This window comes from Zonotrichia leucophrys, chromosome Z (genome assembly GCF_028769735.1).
Source record: "Zonotrichia leucophrys gambelii isolate GWCS_2022_RI chromosome Z, RI_Zleu_2.0, whole genome shotgun sequence".
NCBI lineage: Eukaryota > Metazoa > Chordata > Aves > Passeriformes > Passerellidae > Zonotrichia > Zonotrichia leucophrys.
The window spans coordinates 1,286,874-1,303,141 of record NC_088200.1 but is presented as its reverse complement, the minus strand read 5'-3'; the positions used below and the strand labels follow the sequence as shown (position 1 = coordinate 1,303,141).

At 44.5% G+C, this 16,268-nt stretch overlaps 1 protein-coding gene across 2 annotated transcripts in view; it reads right to left on the bottom strand.

The window, feature by feature from the left end:
- Positions 1–434: 434 nt before the first annotated feature.
- DYM (dymeclin) overlaps positions 435–16,268 on the bottom strand; it is a 211,258-nt gene continuing 195,424 nt past the window's right edge. For both annotated transcript variants that reach the window (XM_064736044.1, XM_064736045.1), the window contains one exon: positions 435–2,938. In XM_064736044.1, coding sequence (XP_064592114.1) covers positions 2,789–2,938 — 150 coding nt within the window. In that variant the 3' untranslated portion in view covers positions 435–2,788. The remainder of the gene's footprint in view (positions 2,939–16,268) is intronic.

The window sequence follows — 16,268 nt, the reverse complement described above, 5'->3', positions numbered from 1 at the left end:
CACCCCAAATTTGAGTGTGGTCAGAAGAAGGTCTTGGTGCAACACCCACCCTACAACCCAAAACCAGAGACACCATCAGCTGAAATGGACAGAAAAGGGAATGTGAGGGTGCAGAACACATCAGGTCTGGTCTTGTGTGGACAACCCTGTCCCCTCTCTGCTTCCCCCCATGACTGTGCATTCCCAGTGCCCCCCCAGGCCATGGCTGCTGTGACCATTAAAGCTGAGCTGGCAAGAGGTGACATTCCATGTGACACTGCAGCATGACATGTTCCTTCCCCCACCAGACGCTGACTTGAACACTGATTTACTTTATACAACAGATAAATTTACACTCTTCTTAATTGCACATCATGGAGGACATTATAAAACCTTGATCAGGTTGGGCCTGATGATCACGTCAAGACCCGCGACATAAAACACACCACCCTGTATTTACAGTTTCATCTTTTTTTATTTTTGTAATTACGCATAATAAATCTTTCACACAAAGTAATGAAAAGGATCCCTAAGGTGAAGGAAAAACAGAGTATTTGTGACCATACCAGGCTGCAGATGTCAGGACACTGCCAGGCCCACGTCACACTCCAGCTCTTGGGAGAGCCAATGGGACCAGCATGATTTTCTGCCCAAATCTTGGTCTGGCTCTGCTGTTTTGGCTTTAGGTGGTAACTCCAGCTGTTCCAAACCAGCTGGGACCCAGGAGCAGGGTATTTCACGAAACACACAAGGAAATGACGCCACCAGAACAAACCCTCTGCACAGCTCAGCGTCACCACAACGGGAGGACAGCGAGAGAGAATTTTCTGTGTGACACCGACGATGGTTCAGCAGCTGCTGGACCTTTTCCACCAGACTGCTGCTTCATCTGCTCCTCCTCTCTTGCAAAAAGCCCTTTCACAGAGAAATCAGGTTTTCCGCAGTCTGACACCTGGCTGAGAAGCGTCTGCCCTGGCAGGGCCTCTCTGGTGCTGCTCACCCCGGAGTGTTTAAAACAGATGAACATCGAGCCAGCCCAGCAGCTTTAGAGCCCGCGGTTTAAAAGTGCATCTTCAGACTGACCTTTCCAAATCTGGGCAGCCCTGTTGACTCACAAACACTCTTAGTCTTTTAATAAAGACAAAATTACAAATCACTACAGTAACCAAGAATAGTTATCCCCTTTTGACGTTTGCTCAAAGACCAAAACAAAACAGAATAAATCCAAAATACAGATCAACTTATGTGCAGCTCAGTCATGGTTCATTAATTTCTCCTATTTGCCTAAGAAAACACTGCATCTCCAGTCTTACCATCGTCTTTTCTCAAAAGCTTCTGCCATTTCAAAGCCCTAAATGCTCATGGGCTCTACATATCCCTTTGCAGCTATATTTAAATAAATTTGGAAAGCTTTTTTTTCTTCTTTTTTTTTTTTTTTTTAATAAGCCAGCATTTCCATTTGTGTAGGACTCAAATGGACTTCTGTCTCTAAATAAGCAGATAAAAGGAAAGTACAATCTTAGCACATCCTTCAGAGGGATGAAACGGTGCAAGAAATTCTATTTAAAGCCATTCCAAGGACTTTCTGAAAGCAAACGCACCCGATTCCTCAGGTCAACAAACAGAACATGCTGGAGCAGGCAGTGAATACAGAGGGTTGCCACGCATCTTCAAGAACTAATTCCTTGAAATTGAAGTTTTGGCATGCAATGCACTGCTGACAGTCCCCCACACAGCAGCACGTGGGACGAGGAGAGTGGGTGCATGTGTGTGCAACAGGCATCCCCAAAATACGATCCCCACTTTGAAAAATGAGATTTCTTTCAAAATCACACCACTTCTTTTGCTTTTCCCACTGCTGAAACAGGTATATCAGGAAAGGGCACTTGAAAACAACCAAAAAAGAGAGTAGTATTCTACATTCAGATAAATTTATACTTCTGCCATAAAACTTTAAAAGCCAAGAGGAAGTTTTCAACACAGAGCTTTGTCAAGGATCCCCAAAACACACTGTCACCATTAAGCACAGATTTACAGGACACTGGTCTATTTTACAATCTTGTAATTATTTTCTTTGGATTTTTTTCCCCTCTTCCCTTACACGTTCAATTTCCAGGAACAATTTTGCACAGGAGCACAGAAAAACAAGTCTGTAAGGGACCTGACTCCAAAAGCAGGTGTTTCTTGCCCTCTGGAGAGTATTTGTCAGTCAAACAACAACAACAACAGAAGACTTGCTATTGAAAATCCTCCCACAAACATCTAAATCAAGTGTTTTGAATCTGCCTGGGAGCTAACCTGATTAAGATGCTGCTTGCTTAGTTCCCTCGGATGACAGCGTAGACAGCAATTTAAGGGCTGCAGCCTTGACAGTGCCACAGAAACGAAGGGCTGTGAGTGGAAACAAGGATTAGGTAACGAGCACCCCACGGCAGCATCCAAGAGACCATAAAAAGCTTGACCCAAGGAAGCTGCCCGCTCCAAAGAGCCAAAAATACAAACACTGCTTCCAAATCAAAGCCTGCAATCTCATTTAGCCTGTTAAGTTAAAAGGACGATCAGGTTTGTGGTTGGTAGTAACATCATACCCCATGTGTAAGGCCTCATTTTCATCAAACAAGCTCTAGGTTACGGACTATAAACACAAGGTTGCCTACAAGCCATCAGTGCCCCACAGCACTGTCCCAGCGTGAGGCCGGGCTGGACACGGGCTCTGGGGTCACGGGGGCAGTTGGAGGGGTCAGGTTGGAAGGGGTGCAGAGGTTCAATTCCCGTAGGATGGAGCGGGGCTGGCCTGGCCGGGTGTCCCTCAGCCCGAGTCCATGGTGAAGAGCTGGATGTCACGGGGGTTCCAGTACAGGGCCACGGCAGAGTTGTACACCAGGGACCACACGTAGGGGATGAAGAACTCCTCAGGCTGCTCCTCCTCCACGTACTTAAACTTCAGCTCGGGGAACTTCTGCAACAAGAAGCCAGAGTCCAGTGAGGGAAGGTTTGCATGTCTGCTTACAAACACACAGCCCACATAAACACTGAAGAAAGAGGTTTGGTGAAAAAAATAATGGAAGGAACTAAACCATTAGAACCCAAGGAAAATATTTATAGGATAAAAAGAACATTCATAATTTCTTCTTTGAATTAAATGCTACATTAGCATATTGTATTCAAGCCTTTTACCATTGGTCACAATCCATTTGCCTGTTAACAGACTAAACACGTGAATCCTCTACAAAACACAAAGGTCTCAAGGAAAACTCGTTTTTAGCAGCCCCTCAAAAGCCTTCTTGCTTGTGCAAGTACAAACATATTTATTGCATTTTCCCTTAAAAAAAAATTTGTCATTAATTGTACTTGGCTCCTTAGCAGGAAAATCCTCTGAAAAGGCTGAAAGCATAAATGCAGCTTATGGTATCATAGGATCACAGAATATCCCAAGTTGGGATATTCCTGGTGGGAAGGGACCCAAGAGGATCATCCAGCCCAGCTCCTGCCTTGCACAGACCCCCAACAATCCCACCCTGGGCATCCCTGAGATCATTGTCCAAACCCTCCAGGAGCTCTGGCAGCCTCGGGGCTGTGCCCATCCCTGGGGAGCCTGGGCAGTGCCAGCACCCTCTGGGGAAGAGCCTTTCCCTGAGATCCCACCTAAACCCCTCTGGCACAGCTCCAGCCATTTCCATGGGTCCTGTCCCTGTCACCACAGAAAAGAGACAGACACTGCAACCTCAAGTTCCCATTTTTCTCATTTTTTTCCCTCCCAAAGCAGTGCACACTGCAAACCCACCAGGTCCACTCTTGGTAAGAGTGTATTTTGGAAAGAGCTGAGTCTACTTTTGCATTGTGCTCTTCACTTTATCCACTTCTAAATGTTGCCTGTGTCTGAGCTTGGCAGAGTCTCAGGCAAAAGCCGCATTGCAATGATCACTGGGGTAAGATAAAACATGACCCATTTTATTATTTATAAGGCTGTGGCTAAGACTAAGAATAAACTCCTCCGTGTGACATGATCAGAACAAGCACAGCAATGGCTAAGGAGCCTCTTTGCCCATTAATAATGAAGGGATTCCCTACCCTATTTCTTGAGCTCAGTGTCCTGTTTCCTTGCCTTAAGGGTACAAGAATTCTGGCTGGATCAGTCTCCTTTGAGGGGGCATTTCTTGGACACTTGGTTTTCAAGGTTAGGTATTTAACTTCAATGCTCCCATGCTATTTGTACTCTTGGAGTCAGAAAACATGTACAACTTGTAAAAAAGTTGTAGAAATATGTGGATGTGGCACCTGGGACATGGGTTGGTGGTGGCCTTGGCACTGCTGGGAGAGCAGCTGAACTCCAAGATCTTGGAAGCTTTTCCAACCTAAAGGATTCTGCATTATCTCTGTTCAAGGAAGTGAGGCAGCTAAAGGTAGGGCTGTTAAAGGCTCCTCTGCATCTAACCCCTGTTGAGTTCAAAGCCCAGAATCTCAAAGGTACATCAGCAAGTTTAATTTCCTGTGCCAGACATGCAGTTTGTGGTAGAGAACTCTCCCACAGCCGTTCTGTGCGTCTAAACCATTTTCCACCACCTCTCTACAACCTCTCTTCTCCAAGTCTGTTTTGACCAGCCTGTTCAATCTTCTGCATCACTTTGGTTTTTTCACTCTTAGGTACCTTAGACCCATACTCACCTCTCACTTCCAATCTCTCAGCCTACTGCCATGCCAACTCCTTTCCACTGCATCCTTATTCTCTCTCTTTAGCATATTTTCTCTTTTGTACTCACCTAACCTTTCTTTTCTCACCAGCCTTGTGAGATCCTCCTTTACACTGACATTCCCTATCCCTTCCCAACTCAGCTCCCAGTTCTGAAGTTGTCCCTGTCTTCCCCCTCTATCACCCCCCCAACCAAGCCCTCATGTATATTTTCATTAGCATTTATTTTGTTTAAAAAAGCCCTGACATTCTACTCTGCTTATCCTCAGTGTAATCTTCCCCACTTCCTTCCAAAACTTCCTGGCTTGTGGTCAGGGCAGACAGGAGCACGTTCTGTTCAGCACTGCATCAGCAGAATGAATGGCTCAACCTCACGATCACTCCATGGCAGCACTTCCAGCCAGAGCAAAGTCTCACACAGCTGCCACTCTTCACCCCAGGGGTGGCACGCTTCTCACCAGGGATGCAGCCCATGGTAGCCCTTCTGGGAGGGAAGGAGGGGAAACTCATTCAAGATTCTAATTTGAATTGAATTAAACACAACCTTCTTTTTCACCTTCAGGTCACAGATGTAGCTACTGGCTCTGCAAACATTCATGGCAGCAGCCTGGGACCATTCCTGGGCTCTTGTGCAGCTTGAAGAACATCTTCAGCCTCAAAACACCAGGCAAAATTACATCAGGAATTCCAACAGCAGCATCTGAGATGCTCAGGTCTTACTATCCCATTATCTCTCAGCTGCAAGGGCAGCATAAAATGGCTCAGGTGCATTCATATTTTCAGGCAATAAGCCATGCATTGATTTTATTATTCAGCCTCTCTTCAGGCTGATCGATGTTGCCATTTATTGCAATCGCACCACAGCAATTTAATAATCAATTTCAGATTGAAGGCGGAGTGTAACTCAGTGCAGTCAGCCTAGACTCTCTGACACTCAACATGTGCTCTGAACTGCCTGCGGGGGTGTCTTGGAAATGCAGACAAGGAGAATGAGATTTTTAAGGAGAGCAGTAATACACACTGCCACTACTTATACACAGTTTTGATTGAGTCTATATAAAAAGAATGTAGATAACATTAGGAGTGATGGATTTTTGAGGGTCCACCTGAACAGCAGGCTCAGGACAGCTCAATGCATTGCTGATGAGACATGAAAAATTAGAATTCCAGGCCAGCAATTCAAACCCACATTCTTTAGATGACTGCAATGACCCACAGCTGTGTGCTGGCCATGTTTTCTAATTAATTTAAAATGAGAAATCCTAGAGGTCCAGCACAGAGAGAACTGCACCAGCATCTTTGGGGTGTGGATGCAGCACTTGGGAATATGGTTTAGTAGTGAGCACAGTCCTGCTGAGTTAATGTTTGAACTCAATGATCTTAGAGGGCTTTTCCAACCTCAATGATTCTATGACGTAACTTGCAAGATTAACCATGGCAGCCATCCACTGTTGAGATAAAAAACTACCCACACTGTTTCACTAACAGGGTGTTCACTAAAAACAGAATTTGTTAACAAACAAAATCATCAAAAGTTCCTTCTTTAAGAGAATGACTTTATAACAATTTGTAACAGCAGGATTTAAAGACAATGTAGAAAGCCTGATTGATGCCAAAAAGCTTTAAGATTTTCAAAAAAACTTTTCAAGATTTTCAGGTGACAGTCCAAGGAATGCTTAAACTCCGATTTGTGCCATTTGTCTCCTGTTTGTCCTGCTTCAAAGGAGTGATCAGGAGCCTTGGGCCCTGGCTGTGTGCTGCAGACACACAGCAGGTGACACTGTAAAGCAACCAGGGCACACGGGTCTCAGGGCATGCCCAGAAATAACTCAGCCAGCAGTGGTGAGCACTTTATCACAGTTAACAAAATTGCCAAAGTGGCACATCAAACCTGCAGTGCACAAATCTATTTTCTTCTGCCTTGCTGCTGTTGTCTTCAACTTACTTCTGGAAAGACATTGGCACCCTAGCTGGTGACACTCCAATGAACCAGATTTTCAGCACCACTTACAAAGAGAGACCACGCTAAGACATCTTAAATGGCAATCTTAATGACAGAGGAAAAGCCTTGGCATGGGATGAATCATCCCTTTTTTTCCTTTACTGCCCTGTTTGTTTGGATGGATGGTGCGGAAAGATGGAGCCCCTCTGCTCTGGAGCCAGCCTGGCACAGCTGGGGCTGCTCAGCTGCACCAGAGAAGCTCCAGGGACACCTGAGAGCCCCTGCCAGGGCCTGCAGGGGCTCCAGGAGAGCTGCACAGCCCCTGGGGACAAGGCAGGCAGGGACAGCACCCAGGCAATGGCTCCCAGGGCCAGAGGGCAGGGACAGATTTTGGCCCATTGGGAATGAGGAATTGCTGGCTGGGAGGGTGGGCAGGCCCTGGCCCAGGGTGCCCAGAGCAGCTGTGGCTGCCCCTGGATCCCTGGCAGTGTCCCAGGCCAGGCTGGATGGGGCTTGGAGCAATCTGGGATGACAGAAGGTGTCCCTGCTCATGGCAGGGCATGGAATGAGATGAGCTTTAAAGTCTCTCCGAACCCAAGCCCTGTTTTGATCCAATATACAACAATGTTCACTATCTAAATTACTGAACCCCTTGCCTTGACATAAACAGGTCCATTGGAGCCATTATTTGCATTTCTTGCCATCCCACAGAGGGACAGACAACACCAGATAGTCTAAAATTAATCAGCCTGAGAAAGTCCTTGAAAACGTGAGAGACACAGGTAACATTATGGTTTGAACGGTACAGTTTAAACACAGACACCGCTTATCAGCTCCAGTGAATAACCCCACCACATCACCCTATCTTGTTTTCTTCTGCCAGACAAAGCAGAAGTCAGATTTCGTGGTTGGGATGAGGGTACAAATGAGACAGACCGAGAACTTTGCAGACTGTCTGCATTGTCAATCACATGATTCGATGAAAAACCACGGGAAGTCCTATGAACAGACACAGAACTGCACTGCAGTAACTCCCCCACCACAGAAGTTCAACAACATTGGGGAGTTTTGTTGGGTTTTTGTTTTGTTGTTTTTTTTTTTCTGGTTTGGTTTGTTTTTTTTTTTCAGTTAACGCTGAGGAAGGGAACATCACGGCCAGTGCACCTGGCTCTGCTCCAGGCAGCTCAGCGGCATCTGAGCTATAAGGCTTGAGCCATACATTAAATAAAACATCCCCTTCCCTCCAAATGAACCCTCAGAGCTGCTCTAAGGATACAGTGTTATGTCAGTGGACGATCTCTGCTCAGATAACACAGGCAAGGGCAGATGGAGCTGCTTTAAGAGCAATGTCTTTGCTTCTTCCCTGATCTAAATGTTCTGCTGGATGAAAAGCAGCATTCATCAAAGATATGGGGCAGTCACTGTGGAAATTAAAGAAATTACAGAGCTGGATTAATAAAAACCTGGAGAACCCTCTTTTCCTCAAGTTCTGGTTGGAAACTCTGGTTTCTGAAACAGCAATCAAGCACGAGTCAGTATTTTCAAAAGCAGGTGACTCTTTGAGCAGAGAAGTGCTGTTTTCAAAGGAGTCTGAACACATTTGAGAGTCAAATTCATGTGAACTTTACATCAATCCAAAGCTTCAAAGTCTTTCTGAAAATGGGATTTCTCTGTGTTTGAAAAGCTTACCATGAATCCTGTTTGGTAACCTAATGACTTGATGGCAAATTACGTGTTTCATATTGTTTCTGCTAAATATAGCAGTATTGCCTGCAGAGCATCTGTAGGATTAGACCTCATTAGCAAAATACATCAAATGGCAGAAGAAAAAAAGAGGGCTCAGGTTCAGCACTGTACCAAGCCTCTGTTAAAGGATCTATAATGAATATTTACCCCAGCAAGAATCGCGTCTAAAACCTGACTTGCACCAAACACACCAATCTGTGAGGATTTTGGGCAGAGGAATGACACCTGTATTTGACTGCCAAGTCCTCAATGCCACTTGGAAATCTGGTCCCCAAAATACCAATCTAAGTCAACTTAATGGCCAAGGATCTTGACAACAACTCAACAACAATCATGCCTGGCACACTGTTCATGGTATGGATACCCAGGTACATATGGAAACATTGATATATTTGGGTTTTATATAAATACAAGTACTTGAGCTCTTTAACAGACCACAATTCGTGGAAGAAAATGTCTCAGTGCTTGCTCCAAGATACTGACAGATTGAATTTTTGCAATGACTTAGTTCTCGTGGGGCGTTAAGGCTGTTTAATCTTTCTCGGGTTCTGTTCGTGTCTGTGGTGCTTTGACTGCAGACAGAAAGTGTGTGGCTCTGGTGAAGTATCTGTATGGGCTACACCACACCTGCCTGATACCATCTTTCTCTCCTCCTCGGGCTCACAGCACAGAGGATGATGGTGGGGAGATGAAGGAAGCAAACAGGAAATGTGCTAGACTAAGTGTGAGCCACACATCTTGTTCAGAGATCTGCCTAAGGAATAGGTGCAAACGGAAAGACAGTGAAGAAAACGGGGGCTCAGAGCATAGCAGGGAGGTGGAAAAAGAAATATAAAACTTAGGGTGATAAGAGATTAAAAACCATCTGTGCACAAGCTAAATATAATAAGTATATTACATATTATTTAATAAATATATATTAAATACAGTATTATTTATAATAATAGAATGATTAAAGTTTAAGCAACCACACAAGCTGTAGTAGACAACAACATTGTTCCCAGGGAGCAAAATTCAGTAAGACAGGTAACCCACATTCTAATGGGTCACCATCCTGCAGTACCCAGGAGGGCAGGGGAGTTAATCTACAGAGAGAGAACTGTTTGAGCAAGTTTCATTGATATGTGATTTCTGTTTTCAGATCACTTTGAGTAAAGGTTTGTACAACCACAGCTCCAGGAAAACAAACGCTCAGCAGTGAGTTTTCAGTGTCAGATGTGAACTACTGCCAGAGAAGCAGACGTGCCTCTGGTCAGAGTTCAGCAATTACCAATTTTTTTATAGAGTACTGAGAAGCCAGGTCATTTTGGGAAAAATCAATCAAACAGTTCTGCCTAGATAATTATTGGTAAAAACACAATTAGTTAAATGAGTTAAATATTTGTGGCAAACCTGCCAGGGCACAAAGCTTTGCAGGGTACCATAAGAAGACTGCTTTTCTGTCTGGAATAGAATGGCAAATAATGAGAACTTTAAAGTCCTAGAAATTCAGAGACACAAACACATATACACATGTCTCTTTACCTTCCAGGAAAGGAAACTTGCTGATAAATGTCAATAGTCCCAACCTGTGCCATTTTTGTCCTCATACCAGGCTGTTATCTGCACAGATTCGAAAAGCTCTGTATAAATGGATATATCTGAGCTTAGGACAAGGTCAGGTATCTGGTATTTCAGGATCTGTTGGGTTCCACATCAGAAACACCTGCACTCTGGGCTACTTCCAGACAGCACCAAAAACAAACAGGACCACTGGTCAGCAGCTATAAAGACAGGCTGGAGGAGCTGGGGCTGCTCAGCTGCACCAGAGAAGCTCCAGGGACACCTGAGAGCCCCTGCCAGGGCCTGCAGGGGCTCCAGGAGAGCTGCACAGCCCCTGGGGACAAGGCAGGCAGGGACAGCAGCCAGGCAATGGCTCCCAGGGCCAGAGGGCAGGGACAGATTTTGGCCCATTGGGAATGAGGAATTGCTGGCTGGGAGGGTGGGCAGGCCCTGGCCCAGGGTGCCCAGAGCAGCTGTGGCTGCCCCTGGATCCCTGGCAGTGCCCCAGGCCAGGCTGGATGGGGCTGGGAGCAGCCTGGGACAGTGGGAGCTGTCCCTGCACACGGCAGGGGTGGGAATGGATGAGCTTTAAGCTTCCTTTCAACCCAAACTATTGTAGGATTCTGTGAAAATCCCTCAATCCCTTCGTTTGAAGGATTTGAGTTTTTGCTCAGCTTCAGAGATCCTGTGTCCACCTGAAGAAATTTTGGAATGGGAGGAAAAGATAACCAAGATGAAAGACTGAACCAAACCTACGTATCACACACGGTTAAGCATCATTAATCTCTACATACATTTTACGCACCCTGACATTTATAGTCACATTTCAAGGATTTATAGCCCTAACTATAATTTGCTTTCCCTGTCAGGATTGTTCTCTATGCCATGTTGTCTAGATGGACACAGATCTTTCCAGAACATTTCCAAGAGGACTGCTCAACTGCCAGGAGCCAGACTTGTCAGACCGTGGAGACAGAAAACAACAGGGACACTGCGAGGACATTTCCAACACTGCAGAAAATACAACACATATTTGCTTTACCAAATAAAAAGAAAAGAAAGAGACTGATGTATGTAATACACTTGAAGCATGAGGATGAAGGCAGGACATGTAAATAAATGAGGTACCATCAACAAAAAACAGAACTTTCATTCACTTCAGGGCTTAACCTCAAAGAATGGTAATTCTCAGAAAATAGTGGCCTTTTAAAAGAAAGAGCACAGGTCTGAGCAAAAATTGAACAACTCAAAATGACAACAATTCAAACGAAGGATGTTTTTTACACTGGAAAAAAAAAACAACCAAGAAGACAGTTAAACACATGGAAGGAACAAAGCTACTGACCCAACTGAGAGAAACAGTTCTGGTCCTGACCTCGCTCTAGCACTTGTTATGTACATACACCAACCACTCAGACAAATAAGTAAAATCCTTTGTGTGTTTTTGAATTTAGGGAATTAAAATCTGAAAAACTGAATAATCCCTGAACCCATTTCTCAGCGGCATTAAAGGGCAGCAAAGCACAAATGGGGATGAGTCTATCAACTCACAAAACTTTTATGGATATGAAGCAGACATATAAGCCTTTCCTACCATGGGATTTGCAGAAAATGCACATTTCATAACAGTAGTCCCTATTTTTAACACTGGTAAGGAAGATGCAAATAAGTTTAAGCCCTGGCTTCCTGTGCTTCAGCCTGCAAGCCATTCTTCTCTAGATTAATGTGCAAGGCTTTACACAACCACGAAAAACAGTAGGCTTTCAGCAAACATTTTTGTTAAAACTGAAGTGAGTTTAGAAATCACTCATCATTGACACCTTTATATAGAAGACTTATAAACTCACTATCAAAAGGTTACAAGATTAGAACTAGATTTTAGATGCTTCAGCTCACAGTTAAGACCATAGTGCTTTAGCAGTGCCCTCAAAGAAGGGCTTAGAAATACATAAATTTCCAAATTCTCAGAACTAAACCCTGCACCTTATGAGACTTTCCAAACTCCAAAATATCACTCACTTGCCAAAAAAATTTTTTCTGTATTTTTTTCTTTCCAGAATTTTATGAGTGAGATTTAGTAACCTGGAAGGTGTCCCTGCGCATGGCAGGGGGTTTGAACAAACTGAGCTTTAAGGTTCCTTCCAGTTGAAAACATTCAGTGATTCTATGACTCTATGAATTCTGCCACTTTTCAAGTGCGCAAAAGGTAAAGTTTAAGAAATTGGCAGCAATAAATCAGCTGGGAACATCTCATGAGGAAGAACTCTTTGAAGATCTCAAATTGGGCAAAAGCTCAAGTTGTCCTGAGTCCATACATACACATGCACTGTTTGGATCACTCTGCAGAAGACAGAAAATGTATTTATAAAGTCAAGGAAGCAAGAGAAGGCAAGGGAAGATCAGTTCTGCAGTCAACCAGACCTGGAGCAGATAACCATCCCTGGAGGGATCTAAAAGCTGTGTGGATGTGCTCTTGGGGATGTGGATCAATGGTAGTTTTGGCAGTACTGGGGGGAGAGCTGGACTTGATGGCCTTAGAGAACTTTTCCAACATAAATGATTTTGTGATTCTGTGATCTGTGAGATCCTAAGCTGCCTGCTCCCTCCAGAAAAAGCTCATGGTGCTCTCAGAGCCCCAGTATCACCTGGTCAGTGGGAAACCCTCATATGAAACAAGAAAAGGCTTTTTATGGTTCAGGACTTGCCAAAGACCAAAATAATTCTTCCCAGGTAATTTGTTTATTTTATTTTACTATTCTTCCACAATGTGGAAGAACTCAAAGGAGGGTGAGGTAGGGTTGGGAAAGGCAAAGTCTCCTCTTGGAGATATTGTAAGTGAAGGCAGTAGAGAAGAATTAAGTTGTGTATCTGGACAAAGTCTGCTTCAACTTTGGGATAAAAATGACTGACCTATATTCCCTTCATCAGCCTTTTTTAAACACAAAGCCAATACTATAAATGCCCAACAATATTCCACTTCTCATGTCAGAGACAACCATCTGCTAATTATTTTCTGAAAAGTGAGTTACACACTTTTAGTCTGATTGATATAATTTATTAAACTTTTTTTAACAATAAAGAAAAACTCACTGGAAAGGATTTAAAAGGGTCTATGAAGTGCACAAATGACAGAAGCTTCACAGAAAATAACCCTGCTGAATAATGAATGTACACTAATACGTGTTGCTATATATTAAAAGACATGGAGAATCTGCGCTAGACAAATCTTACAGCCAATTATGTATTTTACATTTCAAGCAGTGAGTGCTACTGTTAAAGCCAGAGCAGTTGTTTTGACTTTGATAGCAGACTAGTCTAAAATACAAGGAATGTTGTTTATCATGGAAATGCTTTGTGCTCCAGATAACATCACGGATGGCTGCCCCACCTAGGCTACGGCACCATCCCACCGTCCTGAAACAAACCCCAGATAAACCTCTCCCTGCTGCCCAGCTCCTGCTCCCACCAAAGATCCAACTGCTGTGCAAATAAAACCCTCACCATGGTGTGTGCCATGCAATCAGCAGCACAAAACGAGCAGAAGGTGTTGGATATGCATGTGACAGTGAAGGAAACTACTGGAGTTAAAGAACATGACCCACCCTTTCATGTTTTGGTAGGGCACAGAAGCCTTGATCACTCTGGCACTGCCTTGATGCCAGAGGGATGCACCTTGGGAACCCTGTATGGACAATGTACATATTCTGACCCAGTAATATACAAATACTACCCATTTCTCACTTTTTTTTTTTTAGCTTTTTTCCCCCTTTCTGTTTTTTTCATAGGATTGTCATGCCTAGGGTTAGTTTTTGCTTCCTCCACCCTGGAGAAGGAGCTGAAGATTTTGTCATCTGACGGTCCCACACTGCTCTTGCTGATGGAGACTGTGACCCATCTATGGAGCTTCCAGCACTCCCCTCTCTGCTCTTCAGCATCTGACCTGGGAAGAGACTGAAGCACATTAACAGTATAAACCCCAATAATTTCACAGTTATAAGGTTTTTCCTTTTGCAAACTGCTATATGACCTTTCTCTGCTCCAATACAGTCTTGGGATAATCCAGCAGAACCAAAAGGATTAAGAGGTCAAAATGCTGTTTTCATCTGCCTGTTTCTTTCACCCCAAATCTAGAGTTACTAACATGTCACAGTTGTTTTGTTTTCTCATTTATTTGTGTGGACCATATTCCCCCAACACAAAAGGTGGCAGGAGAAGAGCACAGTGATTCAGTTTGCATACTTTTCCAGTGATGAGGTCCCAGACATGCTTTTACTACACATCAGTTCAACACTGCCTCCAAAACATCCCGCCAAGCCAAAAAGAACATTCCTTTGGACAACTGGGACCCTGTTCCTCTCTGTTATCACTGTACAAGGGTTGATGCACTGCCTAGGCCTTGGCTTCGTGCATCAACCAGGGAGACAAGATCCATTCTCCCAGCTGAGCTTAACACCTTTGATTTGCATCCTGGGGGCTGACATTCGCAGCGTGTTTCCTGGTGTGGAGGGCTCCTGGAAGGTCACTAGACGAGGTCTGAGTTTTCCTCACAGCAGCCACGGAGCTGAGGCCTGCGCCGACATCCTGCCCCGGTCCCTCCCACCCAGCGCGGCGGTGGGGCCGCGTGCCAAGCCCAAACATCCTCCCCCACCCCCAGCGCCCACGGAGGAAGACCTCCTTTTGATTTTGTACTTTTTAATCTGAGAGAGCCAGGCCTGTAAATATTACAAAAAATTATAACAATGACTAAAGAACAGAGACAGACTCGCTGTCACCAACTGTTAACTCTCAGATCAGGGCAGCAGCCTAGGAAGTGGACCCTTATCTGCCTGAAGCTCAGGACGTGCTGACTAACACCCTATTGAGCCGGCAGACCTTTGGCTCCCTCATCTCCCCAAACTGGAAAATGTACACCCCAGTGGACATACTCCCTTCTTAAGAATTTCAAGCCTCTGCAAAAAGACAGACTGTGCTGCGAGATGAGCAGTGCTGCCCCGCTGCATGCAGGAAATCCCATTTATTTGTCTTGAGGAGTGAAATGTCAAGTGACAGTAAAACCTTTCCAGCCATAGCTGCACACAGTGCCAGACTGCAGCCTTATCTCTGCCAGGACTGCCAGCCAAGGAGCTGGTGCCAAATGTGTACGTTTGCACGGTAATTTTGTGAATGTGGACTTCACAGCTTTATAAAAAAAAATGCCCTAATGCCAAAAGTCCTTGAAGACAAACCAAAATCAGGGGAGGGGGGCTGTGTTAAGTTGACCTCAACAAATAACCAGGACACCTTTTCTGAAATGGAATTTTAGGTTGCTCATTCTATGCTATATTTTATTCCATATTCCATTATAATAATGTAGGTTGCAACAGCAATTTCAAATTAGGTTGAAGACATGTCTTTATATATGATAGAAGCAAGCAGTGTGTAGAAAGGAGAAAGGCTAAGTATGAGCAGGACAAGGACTCCTTCAAGTGTTAAGACATCTTTGCAAATCGTGAACCTGGCCAACTGGTTCAAGGGCAATCTCCTTGACTGTCTGAGTACAGGAGCTGACTGCCATCAAAAGGGATCTGTATGTTTGGTGTCATCCTGCAGCCACCAGTTTAAAAAGCAGCACTCTCCTATAGTGAAACTGCTTTTTTTTCCCTAATGCAAACAATCACCTCAATCTGAAAAAGGGCCCCAAGTGAGTCGCTGTTTCAATAATGAATTAAAATTATTTGTGTTTTCTTTTTCACTATGCTTTAGATGTAGCATTTCCATATTTTTTGCCTTCACTGACACTTCTCTTGTATTAAGACTTGTTCTGGTAAAGACTGTCTTTAGGACATGAATCAAACATTTCTAGAGAACTCCCCACCTCAGGCTGGGGAATTCTTTCATAAATGCTACTATGTTCCTCTGTTATTGAATCTATCTGCCCCCTTCCTCCCTGTGCATTCAAGCCAAGTTTGTTTACCCTGGTGACAACAATCAGGCTTTGCTGGCCTTAGCTCAGCAGCTTGGCAAGTCCTGGTGGGGCAGATAAGCACCAGGAATTCAAACAAAGTTTTGCTGCCTGACTCTGCTCAGAACTACAGGCACCACTTGGATCTCGTGGGTCTCACACCAAGGACAACGTGTAAGTTGAAGGCCTGTGCTCTCCTCCCACTCCACAAACACAAAATTTCCTTCTATGTTTTGGAGCTGCCAGTCTCCCACAGACTCAGGGGACCTTCCCTCAGTGAACTACCCATCACTATCCAGCCTCTGGTTTCCCATCTATAAAAACCATCTTTGCTGTGGTGTTTGACAGTTCACATGCTGCAGTGAAGGAAGGGAAATCTCCCTCGTGCAGCTTTGGATGCTGCTGCTACAGCATCATCAAGATGGGAT